Genomic DNA, 27529 nt, shown 5'->3' on the forward strand with positions numbered 1-27529 from the left:
ATCCTCATTTTTAAATAATAATAATAAATACAAAGATCTACAAATTGAAATTGAAAAGCTGTGGCAGAAAAAGACCAAAATAATCCCCGTGGTAATTGGCACCCTGGGTGCAATCCCAAAACAACTTGAAAAGCACCTCAGCACCATAGGGGCCACAGAAATCACCATCAGCCAATTACAAAAAGCAACTTTACTGGGAACAGCCTATATTCTGCAACGATATCTATAACTAGTTATTTTAGGCCCGTTAAATTAACGGGCGCTAGGAGAGTTGTGCGCTGCGGGGCCCCCGCCGCCATTCCCCCTCCCGCCGCCTCCAGCCTCCATGTAGTAGTGTGCACGGACCAGTTCGGAGGCCATTCTACTGGCCTCCGAACCGGTCCGGACGTGGGGTGGTTTTGGTTCGGGAGGGTTAGGGTGGGGGGTTCCATTAAGGGCGGGGGAGCTTTACTTACCCCTCCCGCCCTTTCCAGCTTTGGCGCCGTAAATATAAAAAAAAATCCTGGCGGCAGGATCCCTCGCCGCCCGCTTCTATCTCCATGGCTCCGCGCTGCTCCTTCCTGTTTAAAAAATCGGATGGCAGGATACTTCCCTGCCGCCCCCTGCTGCCGCTGAAGCCCCCTCGAAGCTCTCATGCCCCCTTAAATCTTGCCCGGACCGAGTCCGACCGTGCTCGGGCGGGCGGCAGCAAGATGTCCTTCCACCCGCCCGCCCACTTCCCTGCCGTCTGCGAAGTGCAGGAAGTCTTCCTGCACTTCGCAGAGTCAGACGGCAGGGAAGGGACCGGGCGGGCGGGCGGAAGGACATCTGGCTGCCGCCCGCCTGAGGGCGGTCGGACTTGGTCCGGGCGAGATTTAACGGGGCGAGAGAGCTTAGAGGGAGCTTCAGCGGCAGCAGGGGGCGGCAGGGCAGTATCCTGACGTCTGATTTTTTAAACAGGAAGGAGCAGCGCCGAGCCATGGAGATAGAAGCGGGCGGCGAGGGATCCTGCCGCCCGGATTTTTTTTTATATTTACGGCGCCAAAGCTGGAAAGGGCGGGAGGGGTAAGTAAAGCCCCCCCTGCCCTTAATGGAACCCCCCACCCCAGTGCCAAACCGCAGCTCTGCGGTTCCGTGCACACCCCTACCTCCATGCCGCAGCCGGTCTCCCCGGCCGGGCAAGAGCCCCCCCGCCACCGCCGGCCTTCCCTTTCCGGGCCGGCCGCCGCCTGTGGACTCCGCGGCCGGCCCGGACCCGCCACTGCCTCTGTCCCCCCGCGACCCAGTCTCCGGCCGGGCCCTTCGCCATCGGCCTCCGTGCCGCCGCCGGTCTCCCCGGCCGGGCCAGGGCTGCCCACCACTGCCGGCCTCCCTTTACCGGCTCCCCCCGCCACCTCCTCACCCCATATGGCGGCCGCGGCTCTGCCACGGCCGCCATGGGCCCCAATCGCCGCCGCCATCACCCCCCCGTTGCAGCCATCACCCCCCCATTCGCCGCCGCCTCCTGTTGCTGATTTGCCGCCGCTTCCAGCGGTCCAAACATGGCCACCTGGTGCTAGCGGTCGTGTCTCCCTCGGCGTGTTCTGGGCATGCGCTCCGCGCATGCCCAGAACAGCCGAGGGAGACACGGACACACGCCAGGCGAGGGAGACACGAACAGACACCTGGCTCTTTATTATAGAGGATAATAACAGCAACAACATTGACAATAAAATTCAGCCATCCCCGGTCCTTGGGAAGGACTCAATGTCTGGATGAAACAAACCAGTCAATAACACCTGTCTGACTGTGTAAATAAATAAATAAATAAATAGCCTCCCCCATCTCCAACACACTTTAATACTCTAAAAACACATTTATTCATCCAAGCTTTTTAACTTGAGTTGTGGTTTTAAACTGTTTGAGTGTTTTAATTTCAGTTTTAATTGATCTTAGGTTTATTGTAAACTGCCCAGAGACATGAGTTTGGAGCGGTATATGCAAAGAAGAAAGCAAGGAAGCAATTGTGGCTGCACATTCTCCAAGCTCAATTCCATCCCCACAGATGATCCTCAAACTGTGAGGAGACCTGTATTGTGGGTCCAACTTTCAATACCTAACATCTCCGGTCCAGATCGTTGGCAGCTAGATCCATTTATACACACATTAAAAGGAAGAGGAGACAATTACTCAATATCTGGCACAAGCATATTTCACAGGATGAGGATGTAAGAACAAATAATCCAGTCCTTACGTAACAACAAAGAAGTCAGATTGTGTATAAAAAATTATGAAGAGCAATAGTCCAGGACCCTGTGAAATAGCACAGACTTTATTAGGGCCAGCAAAAAGCAAGCTTTCAAGCTTTGTTAGCATTTTGTATTTGAGTTGGTCCTAATAAAGCTGTTACTAGACTGAAATATTTCTTATTGGCTGAGTACATAGGAACATAGGAAACTGCCATATACTGAGTCAGGCCATTGGTCTATCTAGCTCAGTGTTGTCTTCACAGACTGGCAGCGGCTTCTCCAAGGCTGCAGGCAGGAATCTCTCTCAGCCCTATCTTGGAAAAGCCAGGGAGGGAACTTGAAACCTTCTGCTCTTCCCAGAGCGGCTTCATCCCCTGAGGGGAATATCTTGCAGTGCTCACACATCAAGTCCCCCATTCACATGCAACCAGGGCATACCCTACTTAGCTATGGGGACAAGTCATGCTTGCTACCACAAGACCAGCTCTCCTCTCCGAGTAGGAAGATCGTTCATTTTTCTTAATACATGCTAACAACAGAGATCATTTTGAGCAATATGAACATGGAAAAGACATCAAAAGGAAGAGAAAGGATGACCCTGGAAACTACAACTCGATGCTGATACCTGGGAAGAATCTAGAACACATTAAGCAGCAGTCAGTCAGGGAAGACTTAGAAAAGAATATTCTGATTAGTAGGACCCACCATGAGTTTATAAAGCACAAGTCATGTTGGCCTAATCTTATCTCTTTTTGCCAGGGGGTGGTGGTGGTGGTGGTGGTGGTGGAGGAGGAGGAGGAGGAGGATAAAAGAAACAGACTAATATAGTAGATCATGGGAATGCTGTGCAATAGCATATCTTTAGCAAAGCATTCAACAAGTCAGCGGAGAAGGATGGACTTTGATGGATTCCTGAGGGCTCTTGGGGATTTTCCTGCTGGTATGGCAGGCACTCCTGTCGAAGCTCTAGTTGCTCTCTGGAATGGAAAGATGGCTCGGGCATTTGACATTATCACTCCCAAGCACCCTCTCCCACAAAGCAGAACCTGTGCAGCGCCTTAAGCAAGCTGGGAAACGGCTGCAAGGTAAGTGGAGGAAAACTCAGAGTGAGTCTGAGCAAACACAGGTTAGAGCTCACTATCGAGCCTATTCTGTGGCAGTGATGGAACACAAACTATTTTCCCCACCCGCCACTGCATCCTCTCAATGTTGTCCAGCAGGGCTTTTCTGGGTTGTATGGGGCCTCTTGCAATCTGGCCCCTGGCAAGATGTATTAGAACCCCCGGTAGCATGCTGTAATGCATTTGCACAGCACTTTGAGGGTAAAGTTGCTCATATTCACCATGGGATGAACTCCACAGTTGATGCAGGGTCATTGGGAGAGGTGTCCAGAGTAACACCTGGTCCAGTGTTGCTGGAGGAGTTTCAATTATTGATGCCCGAGGATGTGGACAAGTTCAAGTTTAGTCCAATTCGGCTGGCTACTAGTCGGAGGGCTATAGGCCACCTCCAGCCTCAAAGGCAGAATGCCTCTGAGTACCAGTTGCCGGGGAGTAACAGCAGGAGAGAGAGCATGCCCTAATGCCTGCCTGTAGGCTTCCAGCAGCATCTGGTGGGCCACTGTGTGAAACAAGATGCTGGACTAGATGGGCCTTGGGCCTGATCCAGCAGGGCTGTTCTCAAATAAATAAATAATTTCAAAATAAATAATTCTCTTGTATTTCCCATGGCTTTCAATACCATTGACCATGGGATCCTTTTGGATAGACTGGCCGAATTGGGTGTGGGAGGTACTGCTTTGAGGTGGTTCTGCTCCAACCACAAGACCAGTTTCCAAAAGGTGATTCTGGGGGATTATTGTTCAACACCTTGGCAGTTACGTTTCGGAGTCTTGCAGGGTTGCATTCTTTCCCCTATACTGTTAACATCTACATGAGACTTCTGGGAGAGGGCATCTGGAGAGTTGGCCTGAAGTGTAATCAGTATGCGGATGACACTCAGTTGTATCTCTCCTTTTCATCAGGCAGTGACTGTCGTGAATCAGTGCCTGAATGTAGTAATGGACTGGATGAGGGTGTACAAGTTGAGACTCAATCCAGACAAGACAGATGTTGGTAAGTGCTGCGGTAAATGATGATTAGCGGGTTCTAGATGGAGTTGCATTCCCCTGAAGGACCAGGTTTGCAATCTGGGGGGGTGCTCATTGATCCAGCACTGTCACTAGAGGCTCAAGTGGTTGCTGTGGCTCTGAGTGCCCTGTATCAGGTTTGTCTGATATGCCAACTGTGACCATACCTAGATAAAGATAGCCTGGCCACGGGTATACATGCTCTGGTAACTTCTCGCTTAGATTAATGCCATGCATTGTATGTGGGGCTGCCTTCTTTATTTGTTCAGACATTTACCCCTTAGGGGCTGCCATGTCTCTCAGCTTTCTTACTCCTGTTTGTCTTTTTTATTTATTTTGGGGGTGTTTATGGTTTTCACTGTTTAACTGGTTTTAAGATTTTAAATGTGTGTTTTATGGAGATGTATTGTATTTTAACTTTTGTAAATCGCCTTGGGATGATTTATGAAAGGTAAAGTAATGTGCGCCGTCGAGTTGGTGTTGACTCCTGGCAACCATAGAGACCTGTAGTTTTTCTCTGGTAGAATACAGGAGGGGGTTTACCATTGCCATCACCCGCACAGTACGAGATGATGCCTTTCAGCATCTTCCTATATCACTGCTGCCCAACATAGGTATTTCCCATAGTCTAGGAAACATACCAGTGGGAATTCGAATCAACATGCTCATTCTGGGTAGGCAAGTCATTTCCCCGCTGCACCATTAGGTGGTATAAAAAAATTTGGGGTGTGTGTGTGTGGAATGAAAGGCAGTATAAAAACTGGACAATAATAAAATAAAATAAAATAAAATGGTCCAGAAATTGAAGCTGATACGAAATAGGGCTGCAAAATTATTAACTGGGCCTGGACGTTTTGATCATATTATGATGCACTGGCTCCCACTCCACTTCTGGGCCCAATTCAAAGTGCTGGGATTTAAGCACTTTAAAGTTTTAAAGCACAAAATGGCTTGGAACCAGGTTACTGAGGGGAGCGCCTTGCCCCGTAAGTCCCAATCCGTACCTTAAGATCTTCTTCAGAGGCCTTCCTCCGGGTACCCCTGCCAAATGAGGTGAGATGGGTGGCTACTAGGGAGAGAACCTTTTTGGTGGTTGCACGCCATTTATGGAGTAGCCTCTCCAGTGAGATTCGCCTGGCTTCACTGTTACCAAGAAAGGCAATTTGGGCGCTCCCTGGAGCACCCCTTTGCCTAGTTTGGGGCTACAGGCTGGTAGTTCCCACAGTTTGCTGTTCAGATCTCACAGGACTGTGAAATCTCATTTTTTTATTCGCATGAGCTAACTCATAGGGCATGTCACTCAGCGTGTAGCCTGGGATGATAGCTCTCAGATCAAGCTTTAATTTCAGGACTACAGGAGCATCTTCTTGTGTTTACTTCCTTGATTATTTTCAGGTGAGGAATGCCAGAATAGATGAAATTGAATGAAATGCTATTCTTTGAATGATTAGCCAAGTATTTTTCCTATGCTGGCATAGCGAATCAGGTTAAGGTCACCTCCTTAGGAAGGAGAGATAAGAAGGTAACAGGTCATCTCCTCTGTTAACAAGCATGTTAATGGTTGGCGCAGGGAACGGGAAGCTAGCTTGTTTACATTTTAATCACTCCCAGGTATTCTAAAAAGACACAAGATAAACCTTGATGCCTCCATTGCGTTTCACCCTACACAGGTCTTTTAGCCTTTTCGGCCTTTGTACTGAAGGAAAGCACACCCAGCAAGTTGAAAGGACAATGCTTCATCCTGTCCTTTATCCTCATTGTCCACCTTTTCAAGGTGTGATCAGCATAGTGCGCTCGGGCAAGATTTTTCCTGTAAGTGACCAAGGCACAATCAATCAATGTGTGTCTACCTCAGATTCACCAGGTGTTTCTTTCTTAGATTCACCAGCTGCTTTTCACTACATCTTGGCATTGGCACCTCCATCTTGCCTTGCCTGGGTTCCCGCTCCTGCTTTCCTTTTCACCTCCACACAGGCCCTTTTTCCTCACCCGGTCTGCTCAGCACTCCTGGCTGCAAGATTCTGGTCTTTTTAAAATTTCTCCTGGATCCTGGACCTCTGCCTGGCCCCTGGCCCCCCAATCTCACATTCCTGCCCACCTCGGAGGAAATAGCCCCCTTGGTAACAACTGAGCTCCAAGCATTTTCAAAGCACCCCACTGGAAAGATCAAGGTATTACCTAACTCCTCTCAAATCACTCACTCCTTTTGCTCCTTCTACAATCCAAAGCCTGTTTCTCTCGCCAGCCTTGAGTGAACTTAATTCGGAAACTCAAGCCAAGTTGCCTCCTTGTGAGCTGTAACATTGTCCTATTAATCTTAGTCTCACTAGTTAAATACTGTTGCCTATTAACCATTATTTTATCTTTGTGGGCTTTTAAAAACCCTCAAATAAACCTCATTCTATTTATGAACTTGAACATTGCTGTTCAGTTCTTTCCGCAATTGAAGCTTTGCACAAATTTATTCTGAAGGTGGGCTGCTCCATTCAAGCTTGCTAATTTCCCCACGCAAGCCTAAAACGTAGCCAGAGGTACCCGCCACTTCCCCAGGAGCAGTTCCATTAATATCATCACTTTGTTCTTTTAAGACACCAGATAAAGAAATTTTTGTTCACTCAGGCCTTTTATATTTTGATTTTAAAACTGATTTTTAAAAAGTTTTAAATTGTTTTGTACCTCCCCTTTTGTCTGTTATGATTTAATGTGTTATATGTTTTTATTTGATGTTTTAATGCTGCATTATGAGCCACCCTGAGAATAGTGATGTGCATGCCCCCCGAACCGGTCTGGATGGGCACGGGGGGGGGGGTTGTAGCTTTAAGGGTGGTGGGTTAGTACTTACACACACCCCCGCCGCTCTTCCCCCTCTGGCGCTGTGACTTTCGCAAAAGTTTCTGGGGTGGCAGCGTTCCTCCCTGCTGCCCCTGGCCCCATCGTTAGGCCGATGGAGCTCAAACACGCTCCACGCATGTGCCTGTTCTGACGCGCTCCCTACACGTCACACGTTGACGTGTGACGTCTGCGGAGAACGCGTGCAGGGGCGGCGACGAGTAAGCACGCGCGTCAGAACGGGCGCATGCGTGGAGCATGTTTGAGCTCAATCGGGTTAACGACGGGGCTGGGGCGGCAGGGAGGAACGCTGCTGCCCCAGAAACTTTTGCGAAAGTCACAGTGCCAGAGGGGGAAGAGCGGCGGGGGGGTGTAAGTACTATCCCCCCGCCCTTAAAGCTACAACCCCCCTCCGTGCCAAGCCGCCGGACCAGCTCGGAACCCGACCGGTTCGGAGGCCTCCAGAATGGCCTCCGAACCAGTTCGGGCACACCCCTACCTGAACAATTTGTTATGGTGTGGCTTACAATTGAATTTTTTGTTGTTGTTTGTTTGTTTATTTATTTATTTATTTATTTATTTATTTACTTGGTGGAATTGCACCAAGGGCGCCAATTACCATGGATTATTTTGGTCTTCTTCTGCCACAGCCTTACAGTTTCAATTTGTAGATCTTTGTATTTTGTGATTTTTTCTATTTCTTTTTCTTCTATTCTGCTATCCCCTGGTATTGCTATGTCAATTGTTTTAACTTGTTTTTCTTTCTTCTCAACTACAGTGATATCTGGTGTATTGTGTGGCAGATGTTTGTCTGTTTGTAGTCGGAAGTCCCATAATATTTTTACATCTTCGTTTTCTACAACTTTTTCAATTTTATGGTCCCACCAATGTTTGGCTACAGGTAGCTTGTATTTTTTGCAGATGTTCCAGTGTATCATCCCTGCTACCTTGTCATGCCTTTGTATGTAGTCAGTCTGACTACAACAGCTGATTAGATGGTCCACTGTTTCATCTGTTTCTTTACAAAGGCGGCACTTGCTGTTTGTTGTTGACTTTTCTACTTTTGCTCTTATTGCATTTGTTCTTAGTGCCTGTTCTTGTGCAGCCAGTATTAAACCCTCAGTTTCTTTCTTCAAGTTGCCATTCTTAAGCCATTGCAGGTCTTGGTGATGTCTAATTTTCCACTTATATTGTACAAATACTGACCATGCAGTGGCTTATTTTTCCATTTTTCTGCTCGGTTCTTGACTTGTGCTTTCTTGTAGGCCTGCTTTCTTTCATTGGTGTTGAATAGTTTCGCGTTATTGACCATCTGAAGTGCATCTTCTTCACTGTCCTTGATATATTCTTCAAGGCCTCTTTTCTCCTCCTCTACTGTTTGATGGACTTGCAGCATTCCTCTTCCACCTGAGCTGCGAGGGAGGTAGAGCCTATCGACATCACTGCGGGGGTGCAGAGCATGGTTGATGGTCATGATTTTCCTGGTCTTACGATCTAGCGTCTCTAGCTCTGCCTGGGTCCAGTCTATTATTCCTGCAGTGTATCTGATAACAGGTATAGCCCAGGTGTTTATGGTTTGTATGGTGTTCCCGTCATTGAGTTTGGACTTGAGGATTTTTCTAACTCTCCTGATGTATTCACTTTCAATTTTTTATCATCATCATCATCATCATCATCATCATCATCAACATCCAAGTATCCCCTGATACGTTTTTTACATGGGAAAATATGTGCTTTACAATACTATTGCTAGATGAATTCATAGCAGGTTCAACAACAGCACCCAACATCAACCTAGAGCAAGGTATAGAGTGGAGTGCCACACGGCTCTGCCTTGGGCTCCCCTATAAGATCAATATTTTCATAAATGACTTTGAAGAGGGGGTAGACTGAATGCTTTTCACATCTGCAGGTGACATGGAGCTGCAGAGGAACAGCTAGCCCTCTAGAACAGACTCAAGACTCAAACCAATCTCGATAGGCTTAAACATTGGGACAAAACTATCAAGATGAAGTTCAACAAAGACAAGTATGGAGTGCTTAGATAAGAAAAATAAAATGCAGAATTTAAGATGGGGAAGACTTTCCTTGACCGCAGTACATGTGAAAAGGATTGCAGTATCAGTGGACCAAAACCTGAACTTGAGTCAGCAGTTTAATGCAATTGTTAAAAATGGTTACTGGTGACTAGGTAGGACAAGTAAAGTGACATTCTAGAAAGGTAATTACTATGAAATTACTATAAAGGATAGGACTACAGGTTTAAAATAATTATATACCACTCAGCAGATAGGCAAAACATCGAACCATAGTTCCACCCTTTAAAACTGTTCATAATATATTCACTGTCAAAAATGAACTGATATACCAGTTACAAGTAAGTGACAGTCACAGAATCACTGGCTTTATCTGTCTTTTGAGTGACAACCTAGACATGGCAACATATTTCAAACTGTTTGTGCATCCAAACATGCTTACTCATGCAAAATTTATCTAACTGCTTCCTCCTGCTGAGAGAAAATGGTAGGACAGGATTAATTAGCACAGCATGTGTGATCACTTTGTTTAAGGATTCCTTGTCTGTTTCCATGGTTACACTACAGGAAGCCACACATTCTCTCTTCAGAAAGACAGCACTGCTTGTATTGGTGATCATCAGAACTTTTAATCTTAAGAGCTAGGGTGCACATAAAAGGCCAAAAGGCAATAGGAAACGATAGCCAGGTGAGCATATATTTGCATATTGCTGTTCTCTCCATTTTGGCCTGAAAGACCAACAGGGATGACTTCAAGCCAATCCTATGAACTGCCTTTCAGTTCTCACTCCTTCTGACAGATAAAAAGGTCACCAAAAAGGAACCCTGCTGCTAAAACTCAATTCTTTACAGTAACAAGACAGTTATTAGAAGTCAAGGCACATCATCTAATTGCCAAACCTATCATAAACCCAACACAAAACCTCGACAACATAATAGGCAAAGGAGCTATACTAGTAATGTTTTATTTTGTACACTTCCTCTATGGCATAAATGCTACTTGCAATGCATCCTCAAGATCATTTAACACCAATTAGATGCTCTTTAATACACTTTAAACAACCTTTTGTGCATAGACATAATGCGGTTAAAGGCATGCTTTTTCCCCCTTCTCCTTGACACCTTCATGGAGCAGTTTACATGCTGAATAGTGATTCTTGTGTGCAATAATGAATTGAAAACAGAATGCAAGGGCTTTATTTAGAAGGGGGAGAGCAACTGGCCCTATCTACCCCCAGCAAAGTATCTCCAGTGACTGTTGCTATCTTACGTTCCTTTTTAGATTGTGAGCCGTTTGGGGACAGGGATCCATCTTAATTATTATTATTTCTCTGTGTAAACTGTCCTGAGCCATTTTTGGAAGGGCGGTAGAGAAATCAAATTATTAATAATAATAATAATAAGAAGAAGAAAATTGCAAGAGAAGAAAAACCAATCTAAGTGTTGCATGGATTGACTACAAGAAAGCCTTCGATTCATTGCCTCACACATGGATACTAAAATGTTTAGAAATAACTGGTGTCAGCAAGAACATTCAGATATTTATAAAAAAAACAATGAGCATGTGGAGTACACAGTTAACAATCAATGGCGAGACACTTGGACAGGTTAGCATTAGAAGAGGCCTTTTCCAAGTGGGACTCACTATCCCCTCTGTTGTTTGTAATCGCCATGACCCCACTTTCACAAATACTAAACAAAACAGGCCTCGTATACCAAACATCTAAAAAATCAAGAAAAATCAATCATCTGCTGTACATGGACGATCTGAAGTTGTATGGAAAGTCCCAGTCAGAAATCAAATCACTGCTAAACACTGTCCGTGTATTCAGTAGCGATATAGCAATGGAGTTTGGACTAGACAAGTGTGCTGCATTAATAATGAACAGAGGGAAAATAACAAAAACAGAAGGAATAGAACTGCCCAATGGAAGCAAGATCAACAACTTGGAAGAGAAAGAACATTACAAATACTTGGGCATTCTCCAGGCTGATAACATAGCACACACTGAAGTTAAAAGAAAAAATGGAAGTGAATACATCAAGAGAGTTAGAAAAATCCTCAAGTCCAAACTCAATGACAGGAACACCATACAAGCCATAAACACCTGGGCTATACCTGTTATCAGATACACTGCAGGAATAATAGACTGGACCCAGGCAGAGCTAGAGACGCTAGATCGTAAGACCAGGAAAATCATGACCATCAACCATGCTCTGCACCCCCGCAGTGATGTCGATAGGCTCTACCTCCCTCGCAGCTCAGGTGGAAGAGGAATGCTGCAAGTCCATCAAACAGTAGAGGAGGAGAAAAGAGGCCTTGAAGAATATATCAAGGACAGTGAAGAAGATGCACTTCAGATGGTCAATAACGCGAAACTATTCAACACCAATGAAAGAAAGCAGGCCTACAAGAAAGCACAAGTCAAGAACCGAGCAGAAAAATGGAAAAATAAGCCACTGCATGGTCAGTATTTGTACAATATAAGTGGAAAATTAGACATCACCAAGACCTGCAATGGCTTAAGAATGGCAACTTGAAGAAAGAAACTGTGGGTTTAATACTGGCTGCACAAGAACAGGCACTAAGAACAAATGCAATAAGAGCAAAAGTAGAAAAGTCAACAACAAACAGCAAGTGCCGCCTTTGTAAAGAAACAGATGAAACAGTGGACCACCTAATCAGCTGTTGTAAAAAGATTGCACAGACTGACTACATACAAAGGCATGACAAGGTAGCAGGGATGATACACTGGAACATCTGCAAAAAATACAAGCTACCTATAGCCAAACATTGGTGGGACCATAAAATTGAAAAAGTTGTAGAAAACGAAGATGTAAAAATATTATGGGACTTCCGACTACAAACAGACAAACATCTGCCACACAATACACCAGATATCACTGTAGCTGAGAAGAAAGAAAAACAAGTTAAAACAATTGACATAGCAATACCAGGGGATAGCAGAATAGAAGAAAAAGAAATAGAAAAAATCAGCAAATACAAAGATCTACAAATGGAAATTGAAAGGCTGTGGCAGAAAAAGACCAAAATAATCCCAGTGGTAATTGGCGCCCTGGGTGCAGTTCCAAAAGACCTTGAAGAGCACCTCAACACCATAGGGGCCACAGAAATCACCATCAGCCAATTACAAAAAGCATCTTTACTGGGAACAGCCTATATTCTGCGATGATATCTGTAACAGCAGCAACAACACTGACAAAATTCTGGCATCCCAGGTCCTTGGGAAGGACTCGATGTCTGGATAAAACAAACCAGTCAATAACACCTGTCTGACTGTGTAAAATAACAACAACAACAACAATAATAAAGTTTCTGAGGAGATCATTCAACTATTTGGTGCAATCAGTATGCTAATAACACCCAACTATTTCTTCTTTTCACATCTAGGTGTGGAAGTAGAAGCTGAGGAACAGCTGTTTAGAGTCAGTAATGGACTGAATGAGTGAGAAAACTACAGCTCAATCTAGTAAGATAGAGGAGTTGATTGATGATGGGTGGCTCACTTATGCATGGGTGTGGTGGTTGCTCTCTCTTTGATGGGGTTGTAAATCCCAAAAATGATCAGGCTCATAGCTTGGGAGCACTACTAGACTAGGTCCAACACCAGAATGACCGGTTGATGTCCATGGCTTGGGGTACTTCTTATCAACTCTAGTTAGTGTACCAGATACATCCTTTCTGGGAATTTTTTCTTTTTTTTGTCACCACCATCCTTGCCTTGGTAACAGCCAGCGTGGTGTAGTGGTTAGAGTGCTGGACTAGGACCAGGGAGACCCGAGTTCAAATCCCCATTCAGCCATGAAACTAGCTGGGTGACTCTGGGCCAGTCACTTCTCTCTCAGCCTAACCTACTTCACAGTGTTGTTGTGAGGAGAAACTTGAGTATGTAGTATACCGCTCTGGGCTCCTTGGAGGAAGAGAGGCATATAAAATGTAAATAAATAAATAAATAAATAAATAAATAAATAAATAAATACTATGAAGTGTGTTACATAGAATTACTTTTGAAAAATGTTCCCCAACTAGGAGTGATTCAAATTGCACTGGCCAGACAACTGACTGGAATCCACTGCTCTAAGCACATCACTCCAGTGCTTAAAGTCTGCAGTGTCTTCCAGTTTGTTTCCCACTACTAATTACAGTCTTAAAAAATCAGTGATTTTTGCACAATGACAAGACAGTGCTTATTAGTAACATCTGTTCCACTCGAAATATGTTCTGCCTGCTTTTTGCTCTGGAGGCAATATTTTTAAATATATATAGGCAGAAACACCTCTACTGCTAAATCAATAGCATCTGTCCTTCAACTATAAATATCACACATGAGCATACAATGCTTTATACTAAAAAGCAATTCTGCCTCAGCAGTCATAATATTCAAATGACATCAAGTAAAACTGGAATCATAATGAATATAGTTTGTGCACATACAATTTAACAGCTGGCTGGTTTTCACTTTCCTGTTTCTAGATTTTCATTTAATGAACCTTGATTTATTGTCACGTAAACATTCTGTATGAAGATGATGACTTCTACTAATTGCACATACATAAGAGTTTGATACAATAAAATGCACCACTATAGTCAACTTATTCTGATTAGTATTTCACTACAGAAATCTCTGAATTTGAAATAATTGGTAACCAAAAGGAATTAAAGGCAGAAAATGAAGTTAATACATTAGAGTGTTAGGCGTGCAAAATGGTGCCATAACTATAATCAATGAGAGGCAAATTCAGGAATTGTTCTACTCAAAGACATCATCTAGGCAGAGCTGAGATGTTATTCAGAGTGCCTATATTAGTACAACAAAATACTAAATTAAGATTTAGCCTGAATATGGAAATATCATATTTATTAGAAAACTAAAAGCATTTTACAACAATAGTCAGCATCATGAGATATACTTCTCATGGAAAGGAAGAATGGAAGAGGTGTGGATGTAATCACTGGCCTCAAGGACCAGTGATCCTTAAATATTATTAAAATATTTATATACTGCTTTTCAACAAAAGTGTTCTCAAAGCAGCTTATATATTAAAGGAATAAGAAGATGCTTACCTGATTCAAAGAGGCTCACACAGTCTTAAAAAACAACAGAGGGATATGTGGGAGGGATGCTATACTAGGATGTACAGGAACAGTTGCTCTTCCCATACTAAATACTGTATAAGGGAGCCACCACTTTAAAAGAGGCTTCTTTGCTGGGCTAGCAGGAGTAAGGACCAATCTGTATAAAATGCTTTGCTGTTACAGTGTTGCTCTCTGAAAGCAATTACGAATGCCTCTTAAAGGGCAGAATTATTACATGTATTCAACAGATTTAAGACTTCTAAAATGGACACAGTCTGGATAGCAAAGCAATGCCAACCAATTATAATCAGCTTCTCCCTTTCCTTGGTCAGCAGAGGCAAAACCTTATATACAGTATCCATACAATGAGGGGAGAGAGAACACCAGGCATAATTAGGGATGTGCAAACAGTTTTGAATTCAAACTGATTCAGTTCGAAGGTTCAAAATTGGAACAAACAGGGCATTCCTATGGTAATGCTAGTCTGAGTTTGAACCGGTTTGAAGAGCCTTGAAGGCTCTTGGTGGCCATTTTGTGACACTGTACTACTTGCTGTGATTTGCTGAGATCCTGCTTCCCTGATTGGCCAGATGTGCCTGGCTCTCTAGTAGGCTCTGCAGTGCTGCCAGTCCTGGAACTGGCACCCTATTGGTCCAAGGGGAGAGCAAGGGTGGGGGCTCCCAAAGGAGGAAAATTCAACCTCTATTTAAAGCCAGCCTCTGGGCTTGGAAAAAAATCACTCTGTGTGTGTGTGTGTGTGTGTGGTCTCTGCCCTGCCTGTTTTGGCTTTTCCCCACCACCCCCCAACTCCCCTCCTTCCCAAAGTAATTTTTCCTGGCTGTCTCTTTTGGATTTCCCCCCTTGCAGACTGAATTGAATGTCTCCTCCTGCTTTAGCCCAGCTAGCCAGTGTGAGTGGTGGGGGGTACAGGCCTTTGGCCCCTCTGACCCAATTTTTTGGATCCCCAACACCCTCTTCCTCCCACCCCCTTTTTGCTGACTGTTCTTCCACCATTTTATTTTATTCAGTGTTTCTCTTTTAATTTGTTTGTTTGGGTGGGTAGCTAGAAGGCTGCCCCATCGTCCTTCCCCCCGACCCGGCTGAGTGTGCTGCCAGTCTGCCACTGATCAGGTTTTTTTCACCCCTGACTAGTGTGTGGAGCAGAAGGATGACGAAGAGGGGTAAGTGACTGCTTTTTGGTGCCCCCTTAGTTTTTATTAATTAGGGCCTGCTTGGTTGGGGTTTGAGGGAGCTATTTTTTCTGTGCTTTTCTTTGAAGATCGTTACTTGTTTTTGTAGGTTCCCCTTAGTTCCCCTACCCCCATTGTATTATGATGTTGTGGGTGGAGTGGGTGGGTAGGTTTGTTTAATTAAGGGCTTTTTGGTCAAAAGTTTTTTAGAAAAACCTCACCCACATTAAAAAAATTCTAATTTTTTTTAAAAGCTCTTGGGGATAGGGAATATGTCTGAGCACCTTGTGGTGAGCAAGGATCATAGCAGGGTGGCAGGCAGAGGTGGGAGGGGTGTCCTAGCCGGCGTGGGGGGCAGAGAAGACAGCACAGGGTCCCACAGGTCCTCACTGGTGAATTCTTTGCCCCAGGTGAGGTAGTGCCACAAGGGCTCTCCTATCCGGAGGAGCCTGCTGCCACTGAGCCAGGTCCAGGTGCATCACCAGTGCTGCCACCCCATGTGGAGACTGACACGGAAGCTGCTTCCTTGGTGGGGGTGGAGGGGAGGGGATCGATGGCTGGGAATGCAGCCAGACTGTCCATCTCTCTTGTGTCCCGCCCGCTCCTCTCACCACTCAGTGGGGGGGCCCCCTGATGATGCTTAACAAGTCATGGAGGAGTTCAGTTCTGGGTCCTCTGGGGCCGAGTCTGACTCAGAGTAAGTGTCTGCTGCTGTGGAGGAAGCATCCCTCTCAGCCTCAGCCAGGCCCTTCTGGCACACAGGGTGGAAGGGGTATGGGTAATGGCAGTGCGCAGCCAGTGGCCCCCATAGGTCCACCACTACTAAAAAGACCCAAGATGGTGTCCAGGACATCAGAGGCCACACAGAGCAGCAATGTTTGGCAGCAGCATTTTGAAATCCCTCAAGATGCACCAACCACTGCTTGCTGGGTTCACTCTAGGGCACAGGTCAGTCGGGGGAAGGATGCTAAGCACCTGGGGACAACCTCCACTTGGTCACACATGCGTTGTCATCACCTTGCCTCCGTCGTCCTTGCCTCTGGTGGCAGAACTAGTACACCTAGAGTGCCTGCAACTAGTGCTGACAAGGGCCGTGCGAAGGGTTCCCTGAAGCAGGGCACACTGCCAGACAAGCAGTTGACACAGTTGTCAGGCAGGAAGCGTCTTGGTCATGTGGACCTATGTCTCCTCAACCACCTCATAGAGGAGATGATGGCCACTGACAACCAACCTTTTCAGGTGGTTGAGAACCCCGGCTTCCGCCAGATTATCCAGACACTTGTGCCCAGCTACACAATCCCCCTCAATAACCACATTAATTAATTAATTAATAATCACAGAAGTGTCCAAATGCTTCGGGGTTTTGGTGGTTGTTGGCACCCATGGGTTTTGTGCCCCTAGGTGAATAATGGGCCAGTTCGAGTCACCATTATACCCTATGTAGAACCTTTCAGAACCAGTTCAAGTTGGGCTCGAATTTGAACCGAACGGCCGGGGGGGGGGTTGAGCAAAACCAAAACTGAGCCTACCCACCCCAGTTTGAGGTCAGTCTAATATTTGCTAATACAAGCCTCTCTTATGAAGTCTTCCAGATTCCGTTATAATTCAGGCATATATCAAAACCAAAATGTGCCTTCAGAAGAGTTATTGTTTCGTCCTACCCCTCAGTGTCCTGTTGTTGATGGCTAGCGCAACCAATATCTGGTGAGTGGTGAGGCAGACTTTGCCCTCACTACAATCTACCAGAAGGGACTTTTACCCTTAGGAATAAGTGGCAGCCATTCATTTAGATGGGAGAAGTAAAGGAGTGCATTCAGGGTCGCCACTGGAGTCAGAACTCACCTGGTTCTTGTCCTAGTGTCCCCCACAATCAAGTCTGCTTCTAGCTGCTTAGCCTAATATAGATATCTGTTTTGGGGCATGCTGGAGTTTGAGGGAATATTCGGAGTGTGCCACAGATTGTGCTCTTAGACCAATCACAGCATGCTACAAGTGATCATTTGAATCATCATTCACAGAAGTGGTGCAACACTAATCATAATTAGCTCTGCACATGGTGCTGTCTCCTCATTACAAATATCATATGGATACCCTTGGTTATGAAAACATTCCCTTACGCATGATTATCTGAATGGCTTCCTACATGTATTGTTAAATGCCACTGAGAAACAGAAAGACAACATCACTTCCACAAGACCTCTGTGTAGAAGCAGCACACAAAATAATTTCATGAAGTTATGTTATTTTTGTTTAATCTAGATACTGAATGTTTACACTAGATACTGAAGATCAGCCAGGAAACCACCCTCCATGATCAGTATTTTTGCTTTGCTGGTCTTACTGCTTTCTTAAAACCTATATGGAAAACCCATATAGTAACAAATGTGAGTTAATATACTCACTTTGAATTGCAGCATTTGTATTATATAACAGAAAATATGCTCACATTAATAAAGGATTATTAAATAAAATAATAATAAAAGAGAATATGGCAGCAACTGAAAGCAACACTAGAGTCCTCGGTACATAAGATTTTCTGAAACTTTTTCAGACATGACTTAATGTAGCAGGGTATCTGAGCAGTGAATCCACTTCACCCCAAAATTGCGCTAGTTACATTTGGGGGATTAATGGGGTTGTTCGCATAGGGATGTGGTAGATGTGGTTCCTCTCCACATTCCCTGCAAATATTTTTTTCTGTGCACTTTTCACAGCTTGCTCTAGGTTTTTCTCCAGCCAATTGCTTCCTAGAAGTGGGATGCCACACCTTCCTTTTTTAAAACAGTGCATGCGTGTAGTGCTTTTGTGACTTTTAAATTTTTTTATTTAATTTTGAAAGTCCACAAGAATGATAGTCCACAAGAATGACTGCTCAGAGCAGCAGTGCATGATTCCCCCCACCATTCTCAATCTTAATTTTTTGCCCGTGACTCAATTAGCCTTCGTTGTGTTGGGTTTTTTTTCCCTTTCACAGAGCGACTTCTGATGTTAGGACACAAAAAAACCCCAAACTTTTCATTTCATTTTGGTTCATGCCTTCTTTTAACTAGGAATTATATGTGGCCCTTTCATAAGGTGAGGTGAGGTGGTTGCTCCTGGTGTAGATTATTGGGGTGCCCACATGGGGAGGAGATGCCCCCCGACTATTACCACCAGAGCTGCTCTTCCAGACCACCAGCCCGGCCCCCCTTACCAGCAGTCATTTGTCACTGACCACCTATGTCAAGTGCATCTCTTCAATAGAGCAAAGTGCCCCCCTTTGCCCCGCTCTTAATATCTAATTGCTCTTGCAATCAGGGTCCAAGAAGTGAAAAAGGCCAGGTGGGAGTAACCAAAATTCAGAGTCTGCACCCTGTGTGCAAGAGGAAAAACAGATTAGAAAAGCTCCACAGAACTTTGTCATTCTGTCACAATCAAATCCTCTCCTCTCCCCCACCACCAGCGTTTGCAATTTCAAATCACTCATACAGCGGACCATTCCTAACACAGCTGTCAAACTCCCCCTCATTTAGCCTTGCAGAAGGTCAACGAGACAAGTTGTCAAGCAGCGCCCTCTGCTGACAATCGCTAGTCCAGCCGAATTATCGGTAATGGCCACTCCACACACCAGGGCATATCCGAAAGCATCAGGGCATATCTGAAACCTTGGTTTATTCAAAAAAGCTGCTGTGAATAGGTTTTGTTTTTGTTTGTTTTTTACCCTGGACATAATTCAGACTAAGCTAAAATGTGCAGCCTGAATTTGAGGAGAACCAGAATCATGTGTGAAGTGGTCCCATCTATAACTTGCATAGGTTTTGGTGCAAATCCGGCCAATGCGCAAACACACATTCTCCATTCCAGAGGAGATGCAAGCTAAAAGCCATGTTTAGAAAAGTTCCTGCTCAGTTATACAAAGTAATGAGAAATGACAGCATTTATAAGAGTGGCACTTTGCCTCTCACAAAGTTTGGGTAGGATGTGCCCAGGTGAGTTATACCTGTAGCAACCTTGTCAATTTACAGGGGTCTGCTGGCATATGGTCCCCTTGTGTCCCACTTGCTGTGTCTTGACATTTCACCCTGCTTGAACAAGCCTAGGCAGGTATCTTCTTGAATTCTAATAGAGTTGCCAAGACAACTTGGCTTTGGCAAGCTTGTGTTTAGATACTTTAAACACTAAAAGGATGGGCTGTTATCTCCTATGTTTTCTAACAGTAAATTAGTATCAGAGAAGCAGGAGAAACGCTTTAGGCTGCCCTGGTCTATCACTCCTCAGATCTCCATCATAATGAACTACAGGGCAAGTTTCTAGACAGATTTTTCTTAGAGTGAGGCATTAAGTAGATTTCAGTCAACAACTAGTAGAAGTTTTGTTGCCCAAGTATCCACAGAGAGCTTTGCTTCAGTGATGTTGATGTCTGGCTACTAGTCTGACAGAATGGAGACAGAGCTGGACTTTTGCTTTCTCTGACAACAAACAAACATTATCCAGTTGTAGGCATAAACGTTGACTTCCCATATTAGGCCATTTTTAGGGTGAGTGTTTTAGCTTACCATGCATGATATGTGCTTCCTTTATGTTCATGTACTATTTTGTATTCTAAATAAAACAGAGGACAATCCTTCACATGAAGGTGCAGAGCTTGCACACACAGAGATCCAAGAGTTAATTGAGTTCTTATTCTCTTTCCCACCCCATGGCACAATACCATCCAGAAATCCGTGAACTTTAGCAGCAACCACTACATGTTTGTGGCTGCTAAAATACCTGCGTGCTTGCCAAAAACAGTATGCTGAATAGGGCTATGAATTTTTAGCTGAAGAATTATAAACACAACTACAAATAAATAGTCAGTATTTATTTAACATGGTGAAATTTGAAGAGGGCTGCTTCAGTAAAGGTCTCACAACGGTTTCCTTCAAACACATCCGTATTATGCTCTCTCTTAAGGCATTTAACACTTTTGCAAATCACTCTACCAGACTGATTTGTCTTAAGCCAATGTCAGTGACACCTTTCCAAGGATTTGCCTACATCCTCAGGCTATGCCTACAATTGCGAAGTATTAACAATATGCAGTAACAGGCAGTTGCCCAAAGTGCAGCTGCCCAAAGTACAGCTTGCAGAACCGAATGATTCTACAAGCAACATGGATATAGATGGATGCAAATAACTGACGGATTTTATTCTTGTCCTATATTGGGGGGTGGGGAGGAGTTAGATAAAGGAAAATGGAAGGGAGATGAGAACACTCACTTGCTATAAAGTTATTGAAGGGTGGGGGGAATAACTCTAGGTAACAAAAAATATACTTGCAAACAGAGCTGTTCCAAGTGATGCAAGAATACGGCATCTTTGTGGGTAGCATGTCTTCCAAACCAGGACTGAGGGGCCATTGAGAGATTCCCAACTCTGAAGACTAAGATGCCTCAACTCTTACACAATGCAGGATAAGAATGAATGAATTTCAGGGAAGCTACTGGTTTTTGTTTTGCCTTGGAGATGCTTGAATACTTGTTTTTGTCAAAGGGCCATCTCAGAAGCTTTGTCCCAGTTAAAGGTTCAAAATATTTCTACGAAAGCTCTTCTAAAGCTGCTTTCTTATCTAAAGGTCTAAACTCTAGGCAAAAGAGAAATCTATTCTTATGATCCCCATGAATAAGTGCTTGATATGGAGCCATTATCAATGAAGCAACACCTATGCATGTTACAAACATAAAAGTGATGATTACATGTTGATAGTCTCAATTTAAAAGCCAATTTTCAAGACTGAAAACTGGCAGAACATGCAACTTTATAGAAAAGTATTCTCAAATAATGAGCTTTAATCTGTGGCCCTGTAGAAAGGTCAGCCCTTTCTAGCCATTATATAAGGCCAACATTCATCGAGCACAGTGCCATTTCCATCTTTCAGTTTTGTACTTCTGTTCTGTAGACCTGGATAGGGAGGGAACTTGAAACTTTCTACTTTTCCCAGAGCAGTTCTATCCCCTAAGGGGAATATCTTACAGTGTTCACACATCAAGTCTCCCATTCATATGCAACTAGGGTGGACCCTGCTTAGCTAAGGGGACAAGTCATGCTTGCTACCACAAGACATATTGTAGTAGGAGTACTTAAAAAAAGGAAGAAATAATTGACTAATGGTGCAAACCTTTATGGTTTTAAAGCCCAGATTTGGATTCACTGGGTCAGATATGGTTGTAGACAGATCCAATTCATTACATTCATTTTAGCTCTAAGAGTCTATAATAAGAAAATAAGTCTAAAACATTCTGCCTGATTCAATCACTAATTGTAAGAAACAATCATTTCTACAGTTATGTAAATATCTTGTTATAGATATATTATAAACTACTGGACTGTTGGTCCGGCATTTATAGCTATTTTACGCACTATGGTTAAGACCATTTTAAGATAGCATAATCAGGACCATATTCACCAATTCCAATGAGAAGGAATTAATCAGATTCAAACAATATTTTCTTTAATACATTCTGGAATTGAGAGAAAAGCGAGCATTCTGGAAATTTACCCACTATCAAATCCTACCCAATCACCAAGGGAGTTCAAGAAGGTTTTTAGTTTTCTACCTTTTCCAACACTACCCCAAACATCCACCTTATCCAAAAGCACTAGATGCTTTAAATCTACTATCCAGTCAAGTAAACATACTGTGAATAAAAGGTCAAAGAAAGTTAGTTCTGCAGCTCAAGTTTCATTGTGTGATTGTTAATTTTTTTAAATTAATTTGATGCAAAGAGCTCTGTTAGAGCTGGCACAAAAATATACATCAAATTCACACCTAGGTGGGTTTTATTTATTTTCATTCAATTGTTTCACAGGGAGAACAGCTAGCATGTTTTAATTTTAAAATTTCAACAAGCTTCTGACTAAGAAGGAAGAGCCGGTTGTTTTAGTCTACTGGTACAGCAGCAATTATTTCAGACTTATTCATATACCCCTGACATAGCCTTAAAAGCAATTTCATATGCGTTATCAATTTTTAATTTTATTAAAAATCTATTCTGTTTTTCATTGCCTTTGATAGGTGGATCCCACTTCATAAAAGCTTTGTCAGAGTGCTGCAATACAATTCATAATAAGAGCAGCCCCTGCCTATTTATTTTACTTTGAAGAATTACTTGCTTGGGGGGAGGAATAAGTAAGAATCAATTTTAGCTACAACACAATGTGCCAGAAAGTAGGAAATTCTGCCCCGCTTTAGCATGTTTATCCAACAATCTTCCAAAGGTCTAGCTCTGTGTATTTGATTTCTTAGCCCAGAGGAGATGAAGTATGCCTGACACTGAATTAAAAATGGGGGTTGCTTTGTTGATTCTTGTAAGCTTATGAAACAAAATCTGAAGGTCTCTTCCTCTGGGACTGAAAGGCCTTTAGCTTACGATTTCATATTTATTATACTGGAAAAGTAAGCTTTGTCTAGAAGAAAAGCAGATACCTTAATGGCATCTTAAATGCACACAAATACAATCAACCTCCTACATTTACATTTCTATTCCTTCTGTGTGCCATTAAAAAAGAAGACAAATCTCTGACCCCAAAACCTTCTGCCCAAGGAAAGTGTTTTCTGGAGTATATTTTATGTCTTTGGTGAAAAGAATGACTACTGCAAAGAGGATAGCAGTATTAACACTGGCAAGGTGGGATGGGGATTTGCCTTGTCATTTCTCATGATATGAGTGAAATGGTCTGGCCCTACTTGTAGCTTAATTGTTCATCGAAGTTTTCAGAAGGAATATGCTACTCATTTGGGTTTCAATTTCAAAATCATTCATGAGCTAGGAGATGAAAGTAACTTAAAACCACATGTAATGTCTACTATATTAAAAAACCATTTACAGATGTTCTTGTTTTAAAGAAGATTTAAAAACAAAGAACACCTCAACACTATCAGTGTTGTGACCATACTACTGCTAGAGAAGACTAGTCCCCTCACTGAAGAAATGAACAGGTAATATTCTCTATATGCTTCACTGGCGGGGGGGCGGGATGGATTACTTTAAAAAGCTTAAATAACCCTGAATCTATTTATTTATTTAAAATATTTATATACCGCCCAAAATATAAGTCTCTGAGCGGTGCACAAAAAAAACACAACAACAATACAAATTGAACAAAATAAAAAATGATTAACACATTAAAATCATTTAAAATCCAACATTAAAGTATTAAAACTGTAAACCTAATTAAAAGCCTGGTTGAACCAATATGTCTTCAGTGCATTTTAAAAGCTGCCAGAGATGAGGAGGCTCTTATTTCAACAGGGAGTACATTCCAAAGCCCAGGGGCAGCAACAGAGAAGACCCATCCCCAAGTAGCCACCAGACAGGTAATTATCTTCAGATAAATTACTACTACTTATTTGCTAATGTATTTCTTTCAAGTTAAATTAAATTAAATTCCCTAGCTTTGAATTATATTTCTCCTAGTATTATTTAGATGAGTTGAATTTCCATCTCACAATCTCCTTAGTCATTTAATAGGATATGAAGTATTTAATTTCTACTTACTTCATTCCTTATCTTTTGTTTGATCAACCTTTATGGTGACCACATTCAACTTAGCCAGAACATTGCTAAAACCATCTCTAGACATTCCCACATCATTATAAGTCTTGTAATTAATGGCTTTCCTACCAAAATCTGCCAGCTTCAACTCCCCAGTGTCACTGATCAGGAGGTTTTGGGGTTTCAGGTCCCTGTGCAAAATGTAACGCTGGTGGATATACGACAGTCCTCGTAGCAATTGAAATAAAAATAACTGAAAGAGAGGGGAAAAAACATTATCTGTGTTAATACTTGTATGAAAGTGCATTGGTGTCCTACACAATGAGCAGAGTGTTTGCATTTGGGTGTAACAGTTCCTTGCAGATTTGAAACATTTATGATTTACACAACAGAATTTAATTCTAAATAACCTTGAATATAATAGGGTGGGGGGATTTCACTGCATCCAACTGCATTCACCTGCTTTAAACGATCCACAACAAAACATAAGATATGGTTCCTATCAAGCGACAACTATATGCTGTTTAGCCATATGGCCTTAGAGATTAGGTGGTAGCCTACAGACAGATGTGTATCTTCACTAATTATAAGAAACAGCAGCATGTGGAGAAGAAGGAGGCAGAAGAACACCAATGCCAATGCAAAGAAAAAACTGGAGATAAAACCTCAAAGGATATCAACAACGTATAAACACCCATGGGCTTTTAAACACAAATATTTTACACAAGAGTGAAAGCCTCTCAAAACACAACCAATATTATGTACTCATTTACAATGCTTTTTAAAACAGGCTGAGTATGGAATTAGTTTCTCAGTTTTCTATTGTATCCAGGAACTCACTGTGCAGTGTGCATTATTAGAATTTCAAATCTTATATGGAAAAAAGCACTTTTCGAAAAGCTATGTCAAACATTAGTTTTGCATGCTGGCAAAATGTTGTTGCTCAGTGTTGATCTCTCTGAATACCAGTTGCAGGAACAATGGCATGAGAGGGGGTATGGTTTCATCTCCTGCTTGTGCACTTAGCAGAGACATCTGGTTGACCACTGCGGGAAACAGGATGCTGAATTACAATGGGCCGGGCCTGATTCTGCAGAAGTCTTATTATATTACATGGCAAGATGTATAACTAAGATACTGAAACGGCAATTTTAAAAGTGTACTTCACCCAGCAATAAGCTATTTGCAACAGTGATGCCATCTTGTTTTTATGGAACTATTAGATCATTAATTCTCAGAATCAATATACAGACATGAAATAGTTCCCAATTAGTTACCAAGCCAGCACCTCCATAAAATGGTAAAATTTGATTATGGAAATGATTAAAGGATGACATGGGTAGTACAGAAATGTCATACTACTGCAGCTGAAGAGAATTAAATTTCCGTTCTCCTCTGTGTGCACAAGCAATATAGTGAGAGAGATATTTAGATATTAAAAAAGCAACTTTCTCCAGTCTGAGCCTAACAGCATTCTAAAGAAATAAAAGGACAACATAAAAGAACTGGAAGATAAACTTTCAGAGGGTATGTGTTAGGCATATAAGGTGTTTTGAAAGAATGACACAAAGTTGAGTATTAAAATTTAAGTTACACTTTAGAAAATGACTTTTCTGATCACAAAGCTTCCGTGCTAGGGATAAGGATACAGGGACCTTGTGGTTCCTGGCCAAGGTCTATTGAAACTGCTCCTCAGATCATGGCACCTTACTGAAGGGAGTGCACTCTCCAAGTATGGTAGTGACTACTGATGAAGTCAACTTGACCACGCTCTTCCTATCTTCACAAATCTGTCTGGTAATGAAAGCACAATAAGATCATTTTCACTGACAAGCCAGTCACTACAGGTGACCAGCAATCCACATTCACATTCACTGCAACAGAGTGAGATTTGGATTGCTGCCAAATTTTGTTGAACTTGCTCAATAAGAACAGCTCGACAAGAGGGGAGAGCCCCCAAAGCAAAGAAAGTGTCAGCCTTTGAGAAAAGGCAGGAGCAAGTACAACCTGTAGGACCTACACTGTAATTGCACTGCTGAAGGACTGCAAGCCAAGTGTTTAGTCACTTGTTAGGCAGTGGCAAGTGTGATTACATCCTTTCTATGTCTGTTTTTATCATTCAGCTCAAACAACGCCCCCCCCCCCCCCCGCAAGCTACTGTTCCACTTTCAGGCTAGGGTCCAATTTGTTTCTGGTGTGTGCAGGGGAAGGAGGAATTTCAATCTGGCTGTCAGCTACTCACACTGCAAGTGTCGCATCAGCTGTGTCTCCCTTTGGCCTCTCCTGTCCCTTAGCCAGTCAGGCTCGCGTTGGCTGGTTGGAGGTGGGACATGCTGCCAGTGGACCTGTGGGGGAACTTTCCTGCTCTAGTATAGCCTAAAAATTAGAGCAGAAGTCCAAGAAGTGACTCAGTTTGTCCCTTGCCTTCTCTCTGGCGTGACCCTGGTGAGTAACTTGGCAAGAAGAGAAAGCTAATGAAAAAAAGAGACTTATTTTCCCTCCAAATTGGCATGGAACACTGTGAGCAGCAAGGAAGGTGAGAGCACATTTAAAAAGTCTCCAAGTTGTTGAGTCTTAATCATGGGAGAGTCATGATGAATCATGTTGCATCATGTTGAGTCTTAATCATTAATTCTTAATAATTAATTCTTAATCATTAATAATTAATTCTTAATGTTGAGTCTTGAATCATGTTGAGTCTTAATCGTGAGAGCACATGTAAAAAGTCTCCAAGTTGTGAGTGCTTTTTCAGGAAATCTGCTTACACACACACACACACACACACACCCCTCATATAGGCTCATGGGTGGGGGAGCGGACCTTGAATCACAGACGCTTCTGACCCATAGCTGCATAGAGGAGTTCAGTGTGGGTCTCCAGGCACAGCCCCATTACTGGCACTCATGTCTGCATGGGTGGGGCATAGCATCTGAGTAGGGACCAAAGTGGTTCAGGTCTTAGTGAGAATAAGAGTCCTTGGGCAGCATGGCTCAGGGAGCAAGAGAGAATTTTTTGGGTTTTTTTAATGGATAGAAAGCTTAATCAACCATTAAGCTGCCATGGAAATTTTAAGTTAGTTGCCTGCCTCTTATTTTTATTTATTTATTTATTTATTTATTTATTTTATTTGGATACCGCCCTTCCAAAATGGCTCAGGGCGGATTTGTCTCTTGACAAAACCTGGTGTGTCTTGTCTCCAGACTTGTCTCTTAGAAAAGTCTGGAGATGGTAGACCTTTCTGGCTGTTAACAGCCATAAAACAGGATGTCCTAACATTTTGCATAACTGCCTGTATAGGGACAATGACATCTTATCTCTTATGAAGGACACAGCAACATTTGGCTGGCAACACATGCAAAGGCCGGCTGGACTTGGGGAACAAGCTGGAAAAGGTCGACTTCATCCTGTGGGCAGACTCTCTAAATGGCGCAGACTCTAAAATACCCTTTTGGGGTGTTATAGCATTCACCCACATAGTACACAGCCAAAAGCCTCTCCCCAGTTACCCAGGAGCTGGGCTGGGTAGGA

The 27529-nt window shown here is 43.1% G+C and overlaps 1 protein-coding gene across 7 annotated transcripts in view; it reads right to left on the reverse strand.

Moving 5' to 3' along the window:
* CDK14 (cyclin dependent kinase 14) overlaps window positions 1-27529 on the reverse strand; it is a 417778-nt gene that overhangs the window by 174061 nt on the left and 216188 nt on the right. For all 7 annotated transcript variants that reach the window (XR_008309633.1, XM_053260459.1, XM_053260458.1 and 4 more), the window contains one exon: window positions 24131-24254. Coding sequence is in view for 6 of the 7 variants with exons in the window: in XM_053260459.1 (XP_053116434.1) it covers window positions 24131-24254 (124 nt within the window). In the remaining variant the exon portion in view is untranslated. The remainder of the gene's footprint in view (window positions 1-24130; window positions 24255-27529) is intronic.

The sequence above is a fragment of the Hemicordylus capensis genome, chromosome 6, assembly GCF_027244095.1.
Source record: "Hemicordylus capensis ecotype Gifberg chromosome 6, rHemCap1.1.pri, whole genome shotgun sequence".
Lineage (NCBI taxonomy): Eukaryota > Metazoa > Chordata > Lepidosauria > Squamata > Cordylidae > Hemicordylus > Hemicordylus capensis.